This window comes from Myotis brandtii, unplaced genomic scaffold, assembly GCF_000412655.1.
Source record: "Myotis brandtii unplaced genomic scaffold, ASM41265v1 scaffold137, whole genome shotgun sequence".
Classification (NCBI taxonomy): Eukaryota; Metazoa; Chordata; class Mammalia; order Chiroptera; family Vespertilionidae; genus Myotis; species Myotis brandtii.
In genome coordinates this window covers 1,895,963-1,919,838 of record NW_005354874.1, presented here as the reverse complement: position 1 = coordinate 1,919,838, position 23,876 = coordinate 1,895,963, and the positions used below count along the sequence as shown (strand labels likewise).

Genomic DNA, 23,876 nt, shown 5'->3' with positions numbered 1-23,876 from the left:
TTGCTCCACATCCTCACTAACGTTTAATGTTATCAGTGCTTTGGATTTGGGTCATTTCATTTCATTTCATCTTTTAAAAAGCATTTTTGTCCACTTCTCACTCCATTGTCTCCCTCCAATGACTAATCAAGCTAAAATGCTGATCTTAGCACCTAATGTGCAAGTAAGCATTATTTTCATCCCAATACACAACAGAGGGTTAGTAAATACACAATCTGAGAAGGTAACATGAAGACATGTTATATTCAGTTTTACTGATGTAAAATACAGAACAAATGGCATGTGTAGATTCCAGAAAAGTCACTCTGAGGATTTATTATTGATATTTGTTTTGTTCTGTAAGGAAAACTTGAGAAATCTTATTTTTAAAACTTTAAAACTTCTATATAGTGGTGTGATCATTATTGAAAGGCAAGCAGTAAACTAGGATGTAATATTCACCAAAATATATAACAGACAAATGACTAATACATATAGTTTATATGAAGTTCCTACACAACAATAAGAAGAGATACACAAACCTAGTAGTAACAGTCAAAGGATATGAACATGCAAATGACAGAAGAAATTAAATGGCTAGTAAATAAGAAACGATACTCAATCTCATCAGAAATTCGGTAAACCCTAATTTAAATAAGATTTTTTTTATACATTAGATTGGTAAAACTGAAAAATTGAAGATCATTGATATCCAGTGTTGGTGAGATTATGAAGGAATGGCTAATTCACATACTTTTGGTGGGAGCGTAAATTTGTATAACACTTTGGTAGGCAATTTGGCAGTACCTATTAACATTTTCACTGCAGAAGCACTTTGACTCAGCAATTCCATTTCCAGTTATTTGTTCTAACAAATATATACCCTCAGCAATTCCATTTCCAGTTATTTGTTCTAACAAATGTATACCTGGCCCGGCAAGTGTGGCTCAGTGGTTGAGTGTCAACCTATGGACCAACCAGGATGTCACGGTTCAATTCCCGGTCAGGGCACATGTCCAGGTTGTGGGCTCAATCTCCAGTGTGGGGTCTGCAGGAGGCAGCCGACTCTCTCTCTCTCTCTCTCTCTCTCTCTCTCTCTCCCTCTCCCTCTCCCTCCCCATCCCTTCCTCTCTGAAATCAATAAAAATATATTATATATATATATATGCAAGTACAAGAATTGCAATGTTTTTTGTAAGAGCTGAAAATTTTAAATACCCTAAATGGCTAACAGTAGAGAAATGGCTATGTTATGAAGTTATAGCATGTCTACCTGTAAGTATTGGCAGGAGGAAATCTCCAAAATGTATAAAAAATTAAAAATATATATTTATTTTATGAAAGTTTGGTGACACTTGGAATACATACACTAAAATGTATCCACAATGTTTAAGAATAGTAAACAAATTGGGAGTATAATCATGAGGGGAGACTTGCTCCGTGAAGTATCAAGACATACTTTAAGCTGCATTAATCAACATAATTGCAAACCATATTTTGTTTATCCATTCATCCTCTGATTATGGACATTTGGGTTGCTTACAACTTTAGCTATTGTGAATAATGCTGCTATAAACATGGGTATACAAATATTTCTTTGAGATCCTGTTTTCATTTCTTTTGGCTATATACCCAAAAGTGGAATTGCAGAATCATATTGTAATTCTGTTTAACTTTTTGATGAATCATCATGTTGTTTTCCCCAGTGGCTGCACTTTTACATTCCCACCAATGGTACACAAGGGTTCTTGTCTCTTCATATCCTTGTTAACACTTCCTATTTCCTAGTTTTGCTTGTTTGTTTGTTTTGATAGTAGCCATTCTAATGGATATGATGATATCTGATTATATTTTTTATTTGTATTTCCCTAATGGTTAGTGATGTTCAGTATCTTTTTATGTGCTTATTGGGTATATATATATATATACTTTGTTACGGTATAAGAAGTAAGTTAACAATACTAATTATTATGAAGCAGATACTTAAAATATCCCTTACCAATATAGATAAGAATAATTGTGAAATAAATGTATTTATTGACTTTTTCTTTTGAGCTTTAGGCATTGGGGTTTTTGTCTTCTTATGGAATAGGAATGGAATATAATCAAGCCAAGGTAAGATCATTCTATTTTTTTTCTGAAACAAAACTGATTTTTTTTTTTAAAAGGGACATTAACATTGAATAGAGTCTATTCTTTAGTCAGGGGTGGGAACATCTGTCCCGCAGGCTGTAGAAGGCTGACAAAATCATTTGACCTGGCCCTGCCAATGCATTAGGGGTGAGTTAATTAAAGGATTGACCAAATATAGCAGGCTGATTTTTAAGTTGATACTTTTGTATGGTGTGCAAACAATGTTATAAACATCCCAATGGCCCTTGGCAAAAAAAAGTTTCCCCACCCCTGCTTTAGATAAAGGGGCTCATTCTAGTACAGTGATTAAAAGCACCAGCTCAATAGTCAGAGAAGTTTAGGGTTAAAATTCCATAACTTTTTTAATGTTCCATATTTCAGTTTCTTCATTAAAGATAGATAATATCTACTTCATAGGGATTTGTGATGAGTAAATACAATCTCAGGTACAATGCCCTTTTCACAGACTGCAGAGATCACTAATACTCCCTCCCTCCCTCCCTCAAAAAAAAAAATACCAACTGTCTTTACAGAGGAAGAGAATGAAATTTGGAATTTATTTCGGGTTCATTTCTGTGCTAAGAACAAGAAAAACAATGATTAGTTTGAGTTTCAAAATTTAGATTTTATATATATATTCATTTATTTTTAACTAGGCACTGATATATTACACTTTTGGAAGTGCTGGAGGAAGCATGATGTCCCAGATGATATTGGTTTGTAAATTAAATATTCTTGGACCCAGATAGTTATGTTATAAATACAGCATTGTCAGAATATTAAAAATATATATGCCTGTGTTTTAGGGATACAGATATTTGTCAGGAATCAATGTTCTACAGAATTGTGAAGTTGCCCTATATCATTACAAGAAAGTGGCAGATTATAGTGAGTAATCCACATAGTTTATTTTAAGATAAACAGACTTGCCAAGCATTTAAAAAATAAATCAATACCAATTGGTATATTTGTGAAAGTATCAAAAGACTATGCTTTTAACATCTGTTATAATACAATTCTTTTAATGCAATGTAGAGTTTTCTGATTTCTTAATAGTTACTTTTCAAGTTTTAAATTATTGTGCTCATCTTTCATTTTTGTTAGTACATGACCCCAAAAAATTCTGTTTTACTTGTTCTTGTGATCTTTCCTTCTATTGAGAATTTGAATGTAGCATCAATAAATATTAAGATTTATAATATGGCATGACTTGTTTAAAATTCCAGGATAAATGGATGTAAGGTAGACACATTGGCGATCTCTATTACTGCACTTGAGAACAATTCAAGTAATCATTATTCTATCACCATACCTTTTGTCTACAAAAAAAAATAGAGCATGAGATTAATTTATGTTCCTAGAATAATTTTCAAAGCTATATGTCACATTTCATCATGCAACATTACTGAATCAGACTACATAATAGAATTTTAAATAAAAGTCTGCCAAGAAGTGAATAAGGTAAAGTCCATTTGACTAATTTCTATAATCACAACAACATCTAAGTACACATTTTTGGCATTATTGGGATCTAAGAAAAAAAAGGAAAACAACTGATTTTGAATTTAAGATGCTATATAAAGCAAGATCATTTCATATGTTTAATGAAACTAGAATCACTATATATATAGTTCAAACTGCATGCTTTGTTGGGTTTATTCAAGCATAGTTATCTTTATATTTCTTTTCAGATTATCCATAGGAAGTAAGGAGCAGTTATCGCTCTTATATTATAGTTTCAGTCTCTGAAAAAGATAGTGGTGGAAGGGATCAGTTGCTTGTTCCTCAAATCCAAAAAAGCTGTCTTTTTTTCTTCCTTTTCTTTTCTTTTTTTGTTTTACGTTTCACTCTGTCTACCAGAGTGGTTATGTTATTAGTCATACAGTAACTCTCTTTTGTTTAAGGTGTGACAGGTTTTTGTTGTTGTTTATAATATGATTTTTATTGACTTCAGAGAGAGGAAGAGAGGGGGAGAGAGAAAAACATCATCAATTGACTGCCTCCTGCATGCCCTCTACTGGGGATCGAGCTCACAACCCAGGCATGTGTCCTAACTGGAATCAAACCAGTGACCTCCTGGTGCATGGGACTACGCTCAACCAATTGAGCCACACCAGCTGGACAGCTGTCTTTTTTTCTTAAACCTACTTGGCCAAGATCTTCAGTAGGGTTTGATATATGTTAATACAAGATTTGTATGGGTTGCAAAGCTTGCTTGCACTTTTCTCAGAACCGAATAAATCCAGCAAATTTATATCACCTTAGGTCACAGTGGTTCTCAACCTTCTGGACCTTTAAATACAGTTCCTCATGTTGTGACCCAACCATAAAATTATTTTCATTGCTACTTCATAACTGTAATGTTGCTACTGTTATGAATCGTAATGTAAATATCTGATATGCAGGATGGTCTTAGGCGACCCCTGTGAAAGGGTCGTTCGACCCAAAGGGGTCGCGACCCACAGGTTGAGAACTGCTGCCTTAGGATATTTCCTTTGTTAATAGACCAGATCTCTGCACAACTTAAAGAGAATAGACCTAACAGTGTTTTCTCTAAGTTGACTATTATCTCTTGCAAACTTGTGTATTTTAGCTATTCTCTGGCTTGTTTCTATTCACAGTTGCTGACAAATTGGAAAAGAGTGAAGGTATTCCAGTGGAAAAAGTGAGACTAACTGAGAGACCTGAAAATCTGAGTTCTAACAGTGAGATTCTGGATTGGGACATATACCAATACTATAAATTTTTGGCCGAAAGAGGAGATGTTCAGATACAAGTAAAGTATACAGACAAACTTGAATTTTAAGAACATGTAATTTACAAGGGGCTTGATTTGCTCTGAGTCTTAGAGGGGTTAACAATGTCCCATCCTAAATGAGAAAGGGAAGAGACCCCTCTCCTCTTTGTCCTGCTCTTTTTTTGCCCCCTGCTACTTGCAGTTTCTATTGCCTATGGAAGAGCCAGTTGCCATAGTAATGACAATTTTTTTTACATTTACTCCTAAAAAATCATTTTTAAAAAACATAGATTTTAATTATAGAAAAAAGCACCATCCAGTATTGATTTTAATATGCATGAACTCAACATAGATTTTAATTATAGAAAAAAGCACCATCCAGTGTTGATTTTAATATGAATGAACTTCTTACCAGGACCCAGAAATGTTCTGTCTATGGGAGTGAGAAAGGGATGGCCTTTGTGAGCCTTTCAGAGCCAAGAGTTAAGGCCTCTAGGTTTATGTGCCCACGTGTTGCTGTACACTAGCAGGCCACTCATTAAAGAAGCCATATGCTCAGCATCAACCAATTACCCAATGAAAGATATAGTCTGGAATGTTTCCCTGCTTTTTTTAAGACATGCCAACTGCATCCAAGTGGATCAACATACTATAGTAAAATCACCAAGTGAAATTTTTCTTTTCTTTACTTAAATTAATACAACTGCTAAAATAATTTTCAAAAACCATATTTTCTAGGTTTCTCTTGGACAGTTACATCTAATTGGGAGGAAAGGTCTAGATCAGGATTACTACGTAAGTCAACCTCAAGATTTCATCATGTGAGGAGGGGAGCATAGTAGTGAGGGAGGATGGTGAGCCAGTGAAACGGGAGCGGGTGTAGAAGAGTTGCTGGGGGTGTAGAAGAGAAGCCCGCTACTGCTTCCTTGGTCAGATCAGTTTTCCAGCTTTTGAGGAAGAACAAGTTCATCAGAGGGAGCACCCTTCCTACCTGCCTCCAAGGACAAAGGGGTAGGGGCTTCTGAAGGAACAGTTGGGACAGGGGAGTTCCCATGCTCTGAACCTAGCCTCTTTCTATCCAAACAGACTTTTGGACTGGGGTAAGATAAGGAGGATACCCCACCTGCTGGCCTTGGACTTGCCCATTTCCCAAATCCACCTGGAAGTCTCCTGCTAAGGAGCCTGAGGACCATCCTCAATCCCATTTAGCTAGATCAGAGGACAGATAGTTTTCAATGTAATTAGAAGAATTATTCATCATATTTTTGAATTTGCAAAGCTGCTTTCAATCACCTTGCTTAACCTTACTCTATCCCAGTGAGGTTAGAAGATTAATTAACAGTTCAAATTTAGTGAAGAAAGAGCAAATCCTATACAGGATCCTCCTCAATTAGATACCAGAGCTCTGGGATGAGGTCTTGTCTAGATCTTGACTATGATTTCAAGGCCCTAGATCCCCATAGGCCTGGGGAAGTAACTAGGATTCTTTTTATAAGATGATTTTTCAGCCCTTGTTATTTTATAGGAGCCATGTGCTCAAAGGAGCACATACCCTATTTTAACATGGTCCCAAAGGCTAAGCAATAGAAATTACTTTCTAAGGCAGTTACTTAGAGTGATCTGTTATTATCTCCCATCTCATTTCATATTGTTATGATATGAGTATGTCATTGGTAATATAGTTTGTTTTATATGAGATATAGTATATATTATGTAAATTCAAAGTTCATAAAATGTGATAAAAATAGGTAGCAATTGAAATAAGCATATGCTTATGAAGGTCTTCAGATTAAATTATCTTAATCATTAGCCAAGGTTTTAGCTCTTTAGATGGGAATTTCTGGATTCACAATATTACTCCAATGTCAGATTTCAGCCTGCAATGAATTTCTCATGCAACCATGGGATGCATAACTAAGAAGAATTCTCCATTTTCCACAAGCATGAAGCTTGATCATTAAGGCATTAAAGTTTCAGCTACAGAGAAAATCCACCAATCTTTGTAGAGTGCATAAAACCCCACAAAGCTAGGTACTTCTGGTCAATTCCAGCCACCTAGCTTTGTGAACACCAGATGGGAGGTAGCTGCCTCCAGGTGAGGATGAAGTGCTATCCAAGGCTGGCATTGAAGGATTATGCTTATGTAGTGGCAACAGCCAAGCAGTTGGCATCACTCAGGAGCTCAGTCTAGCCCTCTCATGAGCTCAGTCACAGGGGTTTTACATCTCTATTATACAGATGTGGAACTGAGGCTAGAAAATGAAGTAAATTTCTTCAAGTCTCACAACTAGGTAGTAAGGTTATTATGAAGCTAAATTTGAACATAGGGCTTCAGCATTTAAAACCTGTGCTCTTCCCATTAAACCTTATTTCCTTTGACCTGGGGGGAGGAGAGGGAAATAGGGATTCTAAAATCTAGTTTCCTCTCTTATAAAGCAAAAAGAAGGAATGACATAATCTCTCAGGTTGCTTCAGATCTAACTTTCTGATGGTGGTTTAGGCCCAATGCTTCCCATCCATACATCTCAAAATAGCTGGTTTAGTCCTGACTGGTGTGGCTCAGTTGGTTGGAGCATCATCCAGAGTGCTGAAGGGTCATGGGTTTGATTCCTGATCAAGGCATATACCCAGGTTGCAGGTTTGATCCCTGGTAGGGGCACATATGAGAGGCAACCAATTAAAAATTCTCACTCTCTCTCTCTCTCTCTCTCTCTCCCTCCCTCCCTCCCTCCCTTCCTCCACTCCCCCTGCCCCCTTCTCTCACTCTAAAATCAATTTTTAAAAAGCCACACAACATATTCTTGGGTGAGAATTGGCGGGGGGGGGGTAATTCTGGCGCATGCACAGGCTGGTCCTTGCTGCTTTCCTCAACCTAATACACTGGAATTTCCATGGGAGACTCCAGTCAAGGTCTAGGAGCTCAAGATTAGTTGGCTTATCAGTTAGTTTAGGCTGCATCAGAAACCACTCCCAAATTTAGGAAGCTTATAACAACAACCACTTATTTAATTCATGATTTTGATTGAGCTCAGCAGACTAATTCTGGTCTGGGCCAGACTCAACTAATGTTGGCTGGGGTTTCTCATGCATCTATAGTTAGCTAGAGTATTATTGCCCAGAGCTGGTTGGCTTATGATGGCCTCATCTGTGACAGGATGACTGGATCTCTCCATATGCTCTCATTCTCCAGCCAGTTGGCTCAAGCTTTCACATAGCAGTCAAATTGCTTTTGTTCTAAGGTTCTAAGAACACAGAGCAGAAAGTCTTTTTGAGACATATGGTCAGAACTCACAAATCACTTCTGCCACATTTATTTAGACAAAGCAAGTCACAAGGCCAGCAGCATTGAAGAGGTAGGGGAAAAGGCATCTCCCCCTAATAGGCAGAACTGCAGAGTATTGTGATGGTCATTTTTGCAACAAGCTTAGTTGCACCAGAATCAACTTGGAATGGCATGGGAAATGCAAAGGGGAGAGAGAAGATAAAAGTATAAACCCAAATTCTGAAAGACTTACTACAGATCTTCCCATGGCTAACTTCTCATCCTTTAAGTCTTACCTCCTCAGAAAAAATTTTATTGATCAACTCTACTCTTCCATCACTTATCATATCACTCTGTGTTTATTTTCCTCTAGCCTGTATCACTCCCTGAACTATATTGATTTTGACGTATTTATTATCTCCCCAAAATGGAATATAAATTCTTATCTGTCTTGCTCACTACTATGTATCCTGTACTCAGATTGTACCTGGTACTTTGAAAAAAGTTACACAGAATCATAATACTAGAGCTGGAATGGGCCATAAAGATTAAAATCCAGCCCCCTTGTATAAATGTACTAGAGGCCCGGTGCATGAAATTCGTGCACCAGTGCATTCCCTAGGTCTGGCCGACAATCCAAGCATGAGTGTCTAGCATGGAAGGGCAGGTTCCAGTTGACCTCTGGGCCAAGTACATGGAAATTGGATTCAGGCTTTTGGGACTCCAGTACCAACTGCATGACTCTTGAGTGTCACTAAATAGACTCAGATATTAATAATACCATCCTTATAGTGTCATTGTGAAGATTATATAAGAAAAAACTGTAAAATACTTATCACATAACTGGTTTGTATTATTTCATACCCTTCTGATTATTTTTGGTGTTCCTTTTATCCCACCTATCACCTATTATCTTACTGCTATTTACATATATTCCTTTCTTCTCATCAGTATTGCTAGGGAGCAGATGTCGACACAGTGTTTTTTGTTCATCTATGAATCACTTAGAATATCTTTCATACTATCATATATACGGTAGTAAGGAATCAAGTGTTTGAAAGGATAGATGAAGAACAGAAGAGGTGGATGGATGATGGGTGCATGATGTGATGAGGTCCAGCACCAGACAGACTGACTTTACTAACAAGAGTGTGGTTGTCCAATGGACGTAAGACACTGGGGGGTAGGGGAGGCCAGGGGATTGTCAAGGGCGGGGGGAAAAAAGGACACATATGTAATACCCTTTGTAATACTTTAAGCAATAAAAAAAAAAGAGTGTGGTTGTCAAATAAGTTGGCAATATTTCTAGAGCAAATCCTATATAATAAAAGGCTAATATGCAAATCAACCAAACAGCGGAACAACCAGCGTTATGACGCACACTGACCACCAGGGGGCAGACGCTCTATGCAGGAACTGCCCCCTGGTGGTCAGTGTGCTCCCACAGGGGGAGTGCGGCTCAGCCAGAAGTCCTGAGCTGGGCTCATGGCTGGCGAGCACAGTGGCTGTGGCGGGAGCCTCTCTCACCTCCACGGCAGCACTAAGAATGTCTGACTGCCGGCTTAGACTCGCTCCCTGCAGGGAGCGGGTCTAAGCCGGCAGTCAGACATCTCCTAAGGGCTCCTGGACTGCATGCGAGAAGGCACAGGCCGGGCTGAGGGACCCCCGCCCCCCAGAGTGCACAAATTTTGTGCACGGGGCCTCTAGTTTATATACAAAAATACTACCCTCATGTTTTCCTTAAACATTCTCTCCTCTTGTGAAGGAGCAGAGCCTTGCACATCAACTGAATCAAGGCTATTTAAAGAGCAGTAGAATTGTGTCCTAATAAGACACTTTGGAGAGTTCTGCACTTCTCATTCCTAGGACTGATTTCTTTCATTACTCCATGTGGTCTCTGAGGAAAACTTCTGGAAGTTCAGGATGAGGCTAGGGAATGAGGCAGCAAGGTACAGGGCAAACCTTATGTGTTCTAGACTGAGCCATTCATTTAATGTTATGACCTAGAGAGAATCAGAGGCTTTGCTGGCCTCCTTCAATTTGACTTAGAAAGAATTGGCTTGAAGTTCACCTCTGCAGGAAGATCTGGTCTCAGCAGGCAGCCATGTGTGTCTGGTCCTATTCACTCTGCCTTATAAACATTAGGATAAATCCTGCCAGTTGTATAAACTGTCTTGTAAGTACATAGTATCAACATAAATGCTTACTTTTTCAAAATACTAGACTGTTAGGTCTGCAGCTGGGACTCATTTGTCCTCCACTAAACCACATGCCCATCGAGCTTTTCCCAATGTGAGAAGTCCTCACATTCTAAATATGTATATGAGATAGATATATAATCTCCAGCTTTTCAGGTTTATGGTTCAAATAGCATTTGGAATAGTACCTTGAAGAAAGTGGGCATTTCATAGATATTTTTGAATGCATGTTGAATGAAATTGTTTGCTTTAAAAAAACCATTTTTGTAGGATATGTTCATGACTACCAATAATACTGTTCGTTCTCTCTCCAGAAAGCATTATACTACTTCTTAAAGGCAGCAAAGGCCGGGAGTGCAAATGCCATGGCATTCATAGGAAAGGTACATGCTTCATCTTGATGAGTAATTTTCATTTCTTAAATGGTATCAGCTGATTGGACCCAGCATAGGTACAATGATGCAGGCCTCTTTCACGGAAGCAGCTGAGAGAGGCATGTGGCTACACACTGAGGGTAGTATTCCTGAGGTGATAGTTTGGGAAGGAGCCCCACAAAACAGTAGCTTTTATCTGGGACACCAAATGCAACCTTGAAAGTGCACCTGTGTTAGGGCTCCTTGACTGAATATAGCTCAGAATCCCTCCCATGACCCCTCCCCCTGGCATGTAACAGGAGACCCGCGATGGTTGTGCATCGAAGACTGGTACAGTCCTCAATCCAATGAGTGCCTCCTTCCTTAACTCCAAGAATGAGTCCCAGATCCAGGCTGACCAAAGTGCAGCCTTTGGCCGCCTCTGATGGGAGTCCTCTCTGGCTCCTGAGCAGCCTTTGTAGAAGGTGCCTCTAGAAGGGTATGTTCTGTCTTCTTCAAAGACCGCTCGCTCTGCCAGGTGCTGCCTTTGGCTCCCTGCAGCCAGTTTGCATTTATTAGTAACCATGGGGACAAGTGCCCTGCTTCCAGAAGTGCAATCTACAGTAAATGTAGATACAGAAAACATGAAAAAACACACAAATAGGGCTCATGTTTTGGTCCTTGTGCAAGGTCCCTCCAGAATGTATGAGGTAGATTGTTTCTTTAGTTTTTCCTTTTTAAAAAGTTGAAGTGAAATTCATTGAACATAAATTAACCATTGAAAGATATGCATTTCAGTGGTATTTACTATATTCACAGTTTTGTGTAACCATCACCTCAAATTCCTTAGTTTTTACACTCTCTTTAATTTTTTTTCTAGATGTATTTAGAAGGGAATGATGCAGCACCACAAAATAATGCTACTGCTTTCAAATACTTTTCCATGGCAGCCAATAAGGTGTGTACTCAGCCCATTTCTGCAAATGCATAAAAGCACTTGGCTTGTATTACATGGACTCCTAAGCCTCATGCCTGGCTACTAGACCTGGGAGGAGTTTGGTGTCCAGGAGAGGAAGAATATTGTTAACAATAAAACATGGGGCTTGGTTGGGTAGGAGGTATGTCTTGTCTTCTTGGTAAATGAGAAATGCCAATGACTTGTGCTGTCCTAGACAGACAGAAGTTCAGCTTTCTCTTCTCCCATGCTGCAAACGAGGCTATCTAGTTCCTAAAACAAGAAATAAAAAAGATAAATAAAAGACAGAGAAAGGGAAAACTCAATCAATAAAGCAATCTGTTCAGGACAAAAACAACCAAGAAATGCCCAGTTTTCTCCCATTTGATCTTACCCAAAAGCCAGAAATTCCCCTGGCCTGAGAAGAAGGTTGTCAGAGAGGCAGCCAGGACAAGATGATTGAGAGCAAGGCTCTGGAGACATTTGGTTTGAATGCCAGCCCCGCTGCTTACTAGCGATGTAACTATAAGCAAGTACTTAACCGTTCTGTGCCTCAGTTTCCCCATCTATAAAATGGGAGTATAAGATGATTTGGCTCATATTGTTGTTGTCAGGGTTTATTGAGTTGACATTTCTGTGCCTCCTATTATAAAGTAGATAAAGCATTGCCTGGCACATTGTAAGTGGCATGTGTCTGCTATTATATTTTGCAGCCTGAGACCAGTTAGATAGAGTGAGCTTCAAAGTATATCTAAGGCAAAATGGATTAAATATATGAGGGAATATATAAATGGTATATTTGGATCCTGCCATTGAAGTTTTTGCCTTGGTTCCTAGGTTCAGTGAGGCTGGTATCTGTCAGATAACACTTAGTAGACTACTCTGAATCCCTTTAGTACATAAAGAGCTCCTAATCGTAACACCCATCAACCTAATGTTGGTGAGTGGCCTTAATAAACTTTCTATCCCTACACAATAGGAAACATTTTGTTGTCTATGTCATACTATAACACTAGCAGTAATGATGTGCTCAAATTGGGGAATATTTTTAACTGTTCTTTTTTAAAAACCTACATGCTGCTTTAGGAGCCTATTTATAAATGACTAGCACTTTGGTGCTGCTGCTATTGTGGTGTAAATTACTGAGAAGGCTGGTAGGAGGCTCCTCTTCCTTGTAATTTAGATGAAACTGTGGTGCAGCAAGACAGTTATCTGGAGTACCATTAGATTAGGATGACAAGGGAAAGCCAACTGAAAAAGAGGTAATGTAATGGCAAGATCTCTTATAATCTGGCAAATAATGCTGAGTTGTCAGTCCAAAGGAAGAATGCCAGGAAGCTGAGTGTGTAAATTAACCCAGCTCCCAAACTATCCAGGGTTGTATAACCAGCAGTGATCTGAGCTACTTGAGTTCTAAATCTGAGCTACTTTCATTTACAGAGGAAATCTGACATGTACTTAAAGTGGTTGTTCTCAATGGCATCAAGTGGACATCACCGATATTCCTTTATCACCACCTGCACAATTAGATTTCTTACTTTGGGTCACTACTAAAGTAAAAAGTTTCTGTCTTCCACTCTTTGCACATCCATACTCTTCTTTAACTAATAATTTTTTTTAAAAACATTGCTTTTTTCAATTTGTTTTTAGGTCATATCAGTACCAGGATGCAAAGATACAAATGTTATAACCTCTTTGGACTTTTGTTTACTTAGAATCATGAACATTTATCCTATGTGATATTGGGCCCATATTCTTTTACTTAGAATCATGAACATTTATCCTATGTGATATTGGGCCCATATTCTTCAGGTTTTCTCTCTCATACCTCTGAACACATCAGGTCCATCCCCATCTCCATACTTTTGTCCTTCCTTCTCCCTTCTCAGACTCTCCCATTCTGAATCCTATCCATCCCCCAGATGAGAGTTTAATCCTCTCTTCCTGCACAAAGCCACCCTTACCCTCCTTGGCTCACATAATCTTTTTCCTCTTCTGAAATTGCCCTGCATTCGTGCTACCTACTGCTGGAACTTCACTGCTTCTACCTTGTGTCGGAAGTCATGTCTCCTTAATTAGAAAAGGGCTACAGTCTTAGTACAATATTTGCCAGATAAATGATTATTTTTTCACTGAGTTCATGTCAGTTAACCTAAGCAAGAGCCCTAAAGTGGAAGTTATATATGAGGCAGTTGCCTACACATGTTATATTTGGCCCAGAAAATGTTTTTAAAATTAGAAAATTTCATATCAAAATCTCAATATCCAGATTTTCTTGGAAAATAGGAAGAGCTGACCTATAAGACCACTATTCCATATAACAATAATTACCTGGAGAGGATCCAAGATGGCAGCAGAGGAGGAACAAACTGGAATTACAACTAACATATAGAATAATTAACCTGAATAACCAACTGAAGACTAACTGAACAGAAGGATTTACAGAAGAAGTCACATTGAGACTGGTAGGATGGGCAAAGACGTGAAAAGGCCTGGCCTGGCTCCCACAGGTGGCAGCTGAAATTCCAGAGGGATATCTCATCTGCAAAGGCTCTCCCTGAGGAGCATGGGATCTCAGCCCTAAACCTAGCTCCCCAACCCGGAGCACCAGAGCTAGGAAGAGGAGCCCACATCTGGCTATGAGAATCAGCAGGGATTCTGTCTGCCAGGGAGAGATGAGAGTCTGCTAGAAACCCAGGCACCCTCTTAAAGGGCCAACACACAAAATCTTGTTCATAGCCACTTACCCTGGCTCTAGTGGAGGGAGGGCAGTTCTGAGCAGACTAGAGTGGTGTGAGGAGAGACTGAGTTGAGTGGCTCTGGGGAGAGAGGGAGGAGGGAGCTGAAGAAACAACTGCCAGGGTCCCTGTGCTGTGTCCCTTTCCCCCACTGCCCACAGAGGCCATCTTTCTTGGGTGGAGCACTCCCCTCCATAGGGCATCAGCCTGGGGAAATGCAATAGCCCCACCCTCCTGACTCCCTGTCACCCCATCTTGCTGAGCTCACTGCAGAGGATTCGACTGCCTCCACATGTGGTGGAGGTCTGGGTGGACTGGAGTTGTATCAGAGACTGATTCTAGGCCATTTCTCCCCTTCCTGAGAGTCTGGCTGGCACGGCCACCCCACAAGAGATCCACTAGCCCACCCCCTACCCCCAACTCCTTGCCACCCCACACTGCTGAGCTCAGGCTCTTGAAGAAGTCTCCCCAGAATTCAGGGTGTCTCCAGGGTGGAGGCCATTTTTTCCTCACAATATTCCTGTGCAGAGTCCTCCCTGCCCGTGGCCAAACTGCTCTGTTTGGGGCCGATAAGTTTTGCAGGACTCACGCTGATGACTCCCTGAGACCCTGGCCCACCACAAAGGTCTGCAGGGGCCTGATGGGTAGTGGCGTACTTTGAGACTTTTGTTGAGTTGAGTCAGACCCAGCACTGGCACAGAGTTTGAATCTGTATCAGTCAGGTAAACACCACTCACCCCTACCTGATGACTCACTGAGAACCTACCTCACGTAACTTGAGTACCACCAGAGGCTCTTTCCGTGACTGAACCTAACAGGTAGCCAGCAGGTGAAGGTAGGCAGAGGCAGATATCACGATGCATTGGGCCTTATGCTGACCTGTTCTCCAGTTTGATGCAGGAGGCAGCTGGCCTTCGTGCAGAGCTTGGCACTTTCAACACACACCCAGGCCCAGTAAGGACAGCAACAAACTGTGGATCACTTCTGTAGCTCCAAACAGGTTGCTTAGGGACAGTCATAGGCAGCATCTGACATTGACCTGCACCAGAGTCCCTCCCAAGAGGTCCCAGAATCAGCACATCCTATGGCAGAATACAGACAATATCAGAGCAGAACCCAATTAACTCCACAAGAGTCGCATCCAAAGTGAGACTCTGCAGACACCAAACCCTGTTGAGGCTAGTGTGGACAGTGTCTGCATAACAGCTCACACACTATGGTTGGATTCAGTCCTCATAGTCAGCCAGCCAGAGGGACCACCTCTTGCAAAGAGGGGCAAACAGCAGTCAAAATTCATCTACAACAGGAGGCTTACATAACCTACACAGGGACATTCCTGGAGTACTCAGCTCAGGTGATCAGGGAGACTGCTCCACTGGGCCTCACAGAACACCTCCTACATAAGGCCACCCTGCCAAAACAGGAAAACATAGCAGATCGACCTAATGCACAGAAGCAAACACAGAGAGGCAACCAAAATGGAGAGACAAAGGAGCATGCCCCAAATGAAAGAACAGAAGAAATCTCCAGAACAAGAACTAAAGGAAATGGAGGCAAGCAATCTACCAGGTATAGAATGCAAAACAATGGTTATAAAAATGCTCAAAGAAGTTAGCAAGAATTTCAACAGCTTAAAAAAAATAATACATAAACCATAAAAAAGAACTACCAGTCAGAAATAAAGAATATAATACAGAGTATCTGAAATGAAAAAAACATTAGAAGGAATCAACAATAGGTTAGATGCAGCAGAGGATCAAATCCATGATTTGGAAGACAAAGTAGCAGAAAACACCCAATCAGAACAGCAAAAAACAAAAAAGAGTTTTAAAAAATGAGGATAGTTTAAGGCCGTGGTCGGCAAACTGCTGCTCACGAGCCACATGTGGCTCTTCCTAAGCCTTAGGAGTACCCTAATTGAGTTAATAACAATGTACCTACCTATATAGTTTAAGTTTAAAAAATTTGGCTCTCAAAAGAAATTTCAATCATTGGACTGTTGAGATTTGGCTCTGTTGACTAATGAGTTTGCCGACCACTGGTTTAAGGGACCTTAAGCATAACATGAAGTGTAACAACATCTGTACCATAGGGATACCAGAGGGAGAAGAGAGTAATCAAGGGATCGAGAACCTATTTGAAGAAAGAATAACTAAAAACTTCCTTAATCCAGTGAAGGAAAAAGACATACAAATCCCGAAATGCAGAGAGCCCCAAACAAGTTATACCCAAAGAGGCCCACACAAAAATACATCATAACTAAAATGGCAAAGGTTAACAATAAAGAGAGAATCTTAAAAGCAGCAAGAGAAAGAAAATTAGTTGCCAACAAGGGAGTTCCCCTAAGAGCTGATTTCTCAACAGCAACATTTCAGGCCAGAAGGGATATGCATACAATATGCAAAGTTATGAAAAGCAAAGACCTGCAACCAAGACTACCCAGCAAGCCTATCATTTTAAAATGTATGAGAAAGACCTTCCCATACAAGAAAAGCTAAAGAAGTTTAATACCATCCCCCCAGTATTACAAGCAATGTTAAAGGGACTTCTATAAGAAGAAGAAAGAGGAAATAAAGGAACATATAAAGAATAAAGTAGCAATGAATATGTACCTATCAACAGTCAGTATAAATGTAAATGGTTTAAGTACTCCAATCAAAAGATATAGAGTAACTGAATGGATAAGAAAGCAAGACCAGAAAAGAGACCAAGATGGCGGCATAGGTAAACACCGGAGACTGCTGCCGCAAACAACCACTTCAAAAATACAACTAAAAGACGGAACGGACATCACCCAGAACCACAGGAAGGCTGGCTGAGGAGAGACTCTTCAACTAGAAGGAAAAATAACAGCACACCGAGGCTCAGAGGAGGCGCAGTGTGGAAAAAACTCAGGTGCGGAGGTGCGCGCGCAAAGCGGGCTGGTGGCTGAGAGCGCGGTTGTCGTTTTCGGTCAGGGGGGAGTCTCAGACTCTGAGCTCCAGATACGGGCGAATCGCTGGGGACTCGGACCCAAACGGGAGAAGCGGGAGTGTCTGGCATCAGTTGGAAGGCAGCTTTCCCTCCGAGGTTTGCAGCGGTTCCGGGGGTTCTGAGAAGCAGAGCCTCTGGGAACAGGACTGAGGGCACCATAACGGCTCCCTCCGCCCGCCCTGTTGAGCCCGCCCCGCCCAAGCCCTGCGCAGAGCCATTTGCCGGATAGCCTCAGGCAAAGGCTAGATTAGCACCTCCCCAGAGGACAGAAGTTTTCCGCGGCAGACACAGCTGATTCACACAGCCAGTCGGCCTGGTGGTCAAATCCCTCTAGTATTAACTACAACAATCAAGGCTCAACTAGAACAAGACTGCGCACAAAGACCACTAGGGGGTGCACCAAGAAAGCATAAAAAATGCGGAGACAAAAAAACATGACAGAAATGGAGGATATAGAGCTAAAAATCGCAATTTTGAGGGCTTGCAAAAATGTGCTAGAAGCTGTCAATAAACTTGAGGAGAGAGTCACGAAAACTAATGAGACCCTCGATGCTATGATAAAGAACCAACTAGAAATTAAGCATACACGGACTGAAATAAAGAATATTATACAGACACCCAATAGCAGACCAGAGGAGCGCAAGAATCAAGCCAAAGATTTGAAATGCGAAGAAGCAAAAAACACCCAACCGGAAAAGCAAAATGAAAAAAGAATCCGAAAATACGAAGATAGTGTAAGGAGCCTCTGGGACAGCTTCAAGCGTACCAACATCAGAATAATAGGGGTGCCAGAAGATGAGAGACAGCAAGATATTGAAAACCTATTTGAAGAAATAATGGCAGAAAACTTCCCCCACCTGGTGAAAGAAATGGACTTACAGGTCCAAGAAGCGCAGAGAACCCCAAACAAAAGGAATCCAAAGAGGACCACACCAAGACACATCATAATTAAAATGCCAAGAGCAAAAGACAAAGAGAGAATCTTAAAAGCAGCAAGAGAAAGAGACTCAATTACCTACAAGGGAATACCCATACGACTGTCAGCTGATTTCTCAACAGAAACTTGGCAGGCCAGAAGGGAATGGCAAGAAATATTCAAAGTGCTGAATACCAAGAACCTACAACCAAGAATACTTTATCCAGCAAAGCTATCATTCAGAATTGAAGGTCAGATAAAGAGCTTCACAGATAAGGAAAAGCTAAAGGAGTTCATCACCACTAAACCAGTATTATACGAAATGCTGAAAGGTATCCTTTAAGAGGAGGAAGAAGAAAAAGGTAAAGATACAAATTGTGAACAACAAACATGCATCTATCAACAAGTGAATCTAAGAATCAAGTGAATAAATAATCTGATGTACAGAATGAACTGGTGATTATAATGAATCAGGGACATAGAAAGGGAATGGACTGACTATTCTTGGCGGGGAAAGGGGAATGGGAGATGCGGGAAGAAACTGGACAAAAATCGTGCACCTATGGATGAGGACAGTGGGTGGGGAGTGAGGGCGGAGGGTGGGGCGGGAACTGGGAGGAGGGGAGTTATGGGGGGGAAAAAAAGAGGAACAAATGTAACCTGAACAATAAAGATTTAATTAAATAAATAAATAAATAAATAAAAAAGAAAGCAAGACCAATATATATGCTGTCTGCAAGAGACCCACGTCAGAATGAAAGATACACACAGACTGAAATAAAGGGATGGAAAAAGATATTTTATGCAAACGGAAATTTAAAAAGCTAGGGTAGCAATACTTAGGTAAGAAAAAATATACTTTAAAACAAAGTCTATATAATAAGAGACAAAGAAGGATACTGCATAATGAGAAAGGGAATGATTCAACAAGAGGATATAACCCTTTAACTATACATCCAACATAGGAGCACTTAAATACATAAAGCAAATCTTGGTGGATATAAAGGAAGAAGAGGTCCACTGTAATAGTCATACTAGGGGATTGTAACACCTCATTGATACCAATGGATAGATTTTCTAAATAGAAAATCAACAAGGAAACAGAAGCCTTAAATGACACACTAGATCAGATGGATTTAATTGATATTTCCAGAGCATTTTATCCCAAAGCAGCAGAATATACATTCTGTTAAAAGTACAGAACATTTTCTAGGAAAGACCACATGTTATGACACAAAACAAGTTGTAATAAATTTAAGAAGATTGAAACTATATCAAATATCTCCTCTGATCATAATGCTATGAAACTAGAAATCAATTATAAGACATAAACTGAAAAACACACAAACACATGGAGGCTAAATAATGTTACTAAATAATGAATGGGTTAATAAGGAAATCAAGGAAGAAATCAAACGATGCCTTGAGACAAATGAAAATGGGAACATGAAAACTCAAAATCTATGGGACACAGTGAAAGCAGTACTAAGAGGGAAATTTATAGCATTACTGGCCTATCTCAAGAAACAAGAAAAATCTCAAATAAATAATCTAACCTTACACCTAAAAGAACTAATGGAAGAGCAGTGAACAAAGTCCAAAGTGAGTAGAAGAAAGGAAATAATGAAGATTAGAGTGGCAATAAATGAAATAGAGTCTAAAAATATGCAAAAGATCAATGAAACCAAAATCTGTTTCTTTGTAAAGATAAATGACTCATCAAGAAAAAGAGAGGAACCATATAAATAAAATAAAAAATGAAAAAGAGAAGTAACTGACACCACACCATAGAAATACAAAGGATTATAAAAAAAATATATATTACAAAAAACTACATGGCAACAAATTGGATAATATGGAAGAAATGGATAAATTCCTAGAAACATACAATCTTTCAAAACTGAATCAAGTAGATACAGAAAATCTGAACAGACTGACTACAAATTAGAACAGAAGAAGTAAAACTGTCATTATTTGCAATGACATGACAATGTATATCAATTACTATAAAGATTCCATGGGGGCGGGGGGACGACTAGAATTGATAAATGAATTCAGTAAAGTAGCAGGATACAAAATAAATATTCAGAAATTGGTTACATTTTTATACTAAGTTGTGGGGAGCCGATATAGGATTAAGCCTCGGACTGACCTGTTGGCAAAGTCACAAACAAGTCCCAGCTTAGAGGGCACAGTCCTCTTAGCATAATTAGGCTTGACCTTATAATTCTCCTCAGATCTTATCTGGGAAGCTAATGGGCTGAGGGAAGTGCAGGAAGTGGCCAAAACAAGTGAAACTCACAAGAACAGTGTAACTATGGAAACCACTACCTTGTTTACCTCTGACTATAAAATAAAGGCTCAGCTTGCCTTGGGATCTCTCTCTGTGGCCTCAGCCAGGCACAGGAAGATCCACAGAGACTAAAGAGAGCTAGAGAGTTCTGAACGCTGTCTCCGTGTAAAACATTCTTCGCCGACTCCGTCCACACCTTTGGGAACCCCTGGACCGCTGGGCCTGGACCCCAGCACCCCAATATTTCCAAATTATCTCTTGTCTCTTCTCTTTCATTTGTGTGTGGCTCCTCTTCCAGATCCTGAACCCTGAACCAAGCAGGACGTGGAGGGAAGCATTTACAACACTAAGTAATGAACTATTCGTAAGTGAAACTAAGAAACAATCCCATTTATAATTGCATCAAAAAATAAAATACTGTACTTAAGAAATAAATTTAACAAAAGAGGCAAAAGGCCTATAGGCCTATACTTAAAAAAGTATAAGACACTGAAGAAAGAAATGGAAGAAGATACAAATAAATGGAAGCATATACTATGCTCATGGATAAGAAGAATTAACATTGTTAAAATGTCCATATTACCCAAAGCAATAAATAGATTCAATCCAATTGCTAGCAAAATACCAATGGCATTTTTCATGAAACTTGAATAATCCCAAAATTTATATGGGATCACAAAAGACTCCAAATAGCCACAGCAATCTTGAGAAAAAAGAATAAAGTTGGAGGTATCATGCTACCTGATATCAAACTATATTACAAGGCCATAGTAATCAAAACAGTATGGTACTTGCATAAAACAGGCATATAAATCAATGGAATGGAATAGAGAGCTCAGAAATAAACCCACACCTATTTGGTCAATTAATGTTTGACAAAGTTGGCAAGAATATACAATGGGGTAAACACAGTTTATATCAATAAATGATGTTGGGAAAATTGGTCAGATACATGCAAAAAATGATACTAGACCACCTTGTTATACCATATACAAGAATGAACACAAAATGGATTAAAGACTTAAATGGAAGACTCAAAACTATAAAATTCCTAAAGAAAACATAAGCAGTGAATTCTCTGATATTTCTCTTAGCAATATGTTTTCTCCTCAAAGAAAACAAAAGAAAATGTAAACAAATGGGTTACCTCAAACTAAAAAGGTTTTGCCCAGCAAAGGATACCATCAACAAAACAAAAGGACAACCTATTGAATGGGAGAAAATATTTGCTAATGATAAATCAAAGGGTTAATACCCAAAATGTATAAAGAACTCATATAACTCAACCTAAAACAAACAATCCAATTAAAAAATGATCAGAGGACCTGAATAGAAACTTCTCCAAAGAGGATGCACAGATGGCCAGTAGACATATGAAAAGATGGTCAACATCACCAATCATCAGATAAATGCAAATTAAAACCACAATGAGATATCACCTCACACCTATCAGAATGGCTATCAGCAATAAATAAATGTGTGGATGAGAATGTGGAGAAAAGTGAACCCGTTGCACTGCTGATGGGAATGCAAATTGGTGCAGCCTCTATGAAAAACAGTATGGAGTTTCCTCAAATTAAAATGGAACAACCTTATGATCCAGCAATTCCATTTCTGGATATATATCTAAGAAACCCAAAACAATAATTAAAAAAAATACGCATCCCTGTATTCACAGCATTATTTACAATAGCCAAGATATGGAAATAACCCAAGTGCACATCAGTAGACCAGTGGATAAAAAAGTGGTGGTACATATATACAATGGAATATTACTAAGCCATAAAAATGAATGAAACCTTACCAGTTGCGACAGCATGGATGGACCTAGAGCAGCGGTTCTCAACCTGTGGGTCGCGACCCCTTTGGGGGTTGAACGGCCCTTTCACAGGGGTCACCTAAGACCATCAGAAAACACATATATAATTACATATTGTTTTGTGATTAATCACTATGCTTTAATTATGTTCAATTTGTAACAATGAAAATACATCCTGCATATCAGATATTTACATTATGATTCATAACAGTAGCAAAATTACAGTTATGAAGTAGCAACAAAAATAATTTTATGGTTGGGGGTCACCACAACATGAGGAACTGTATTAAACGGTCGCGGCATTAGGAAGGTTGAGAACCACTGACCTAGAGAGTATTATGCTAAGTGAAATAAGCCAGACAGAAAAAGACAAATACCATATGACATAACATATGTGGAATGTAAAGAACAATATAAATGAGCAAACAAAACAGAAACAGACTCATAGATACAAAAAACAGACTGATTGTTGCCAGGGGGACAGGAGTTGGGGGACTGTGTGAAAAAGTGAATGGATTGAGAAATACAGATTTATAGTTACAAGTTAGTCATGGAGATGTAAAGTACAGATAAGAAATATAGTTAATAATATTGTAATAACTATGTATAGTGCCAGGTGGGTACTGGAAATATCAGAGGGAGCACTTTGTAAAGTATATGATTGGCTAACCACTATGCTGAACTAATACAAAAGAATACAGAATGTAAACTGTAACTGAAAAAAATTTAATTAAAAAATAAAAAAGATGAAAACCAAAAAATTCCGATATCTTCTTAGAAAATGAAATTTCTCATAATCTTATTGTCATAGTTAATAGTTTGATGTATATTTTCTCAGAATTTGCCAATGAGATATATATTTATTTTTTTTTAAAAACTTCCTGGAGCAGAGAGCTGTGGACCTGCTGCTACCTTTAGACAGGACAGGCACTCTCTGGCTTTCCTCAGTCCCAACCACCTAATAACCTGGTTTAATGTTACATACCTGCATGGTTACTCCTGATCTGAAAGTTCTAAAAAGGTGTGTGGGCTTAAACAGTTGGTGAGTCATCCAATGAGACTCTGGTTTCCCAGGGACTCTCTTAGAGAAATTTGACTCCACTATTCTAACCTTTCACCTTCTCTCTTTCTCCTTTCCCTCCTCTCATTTTCCTTCCCTTCCTTTTTTCTCAACTTTTAAATTAGGATAATTAGAAGACAGACACACTAGACTTTATCACATCCATCACACCAAGCATTACTATCCCCAGACCAGATTATTACAGTACTCCTAAGACCACAAGTAGATGTTGTCAGGGAGAAGAGACAAGAAAGCAGACATAGCCCTAGTCAGTTTGGCTCAGTGGATAGAGCATTGGCCTGCAGACTGAAGAGTCCCAGGTTTGATTCCGGTCAAGGGGACATGCCCAGGGTTGAGGGCTCGGTCCCCATTAGGGGGCATGCAGGAGACAGCTGATCAATGATTTTCTCTCATCATTGATGTTTCTCTCTCTCTCTCTCTCTCTCTCTCTCTCTCTCTT

At 39.4% G+C, this 23,876-nt stretch overlaps 1 protein-coding gene across 1 annotated transcript in view; it reads left to right on the top strand.

Annotated features, from left to right (window-relative positions):
* Window positions 1-23,876, top strand: part of SEL1L2 (sel-1 suppressor of lin-12-like 2 (C. elegans)) — a 103,166-nt gene that overhangs the window by 54,737 nt on the left and 24,553 nt on the right. The window contains exons 6-12 of the mRNA XM_005860574.2: window positions 2,041-2,094; window positions 2,769-2,828; window positions 2,919-3,000; window positions 4,734-4,888; window positions 5,588-5,644; window positions 10,624-10,692; window positions 11,543-11,620. Of these exons, the coding sequence (XP_005860636.2) occupies window positions 2,041-2,094; window positions 2,769-2,828; window positions 2,919-3,000; window positions 4,734-4,888; window positions 5,588-5,644; window positions 10,624-10,692; window positions 11,543-11,620 (555 nt within the window). The remainder of the gene's footprint in view (window positions 1-2,040; window positions 2,095-2,768; window positions 2,829-2,918; window positions 3,001-4,733; window positions 4,889-5,587; window positions 5,645-10,623; window positions 10,693-11,542; window positions 11,621-23,876) is intronic.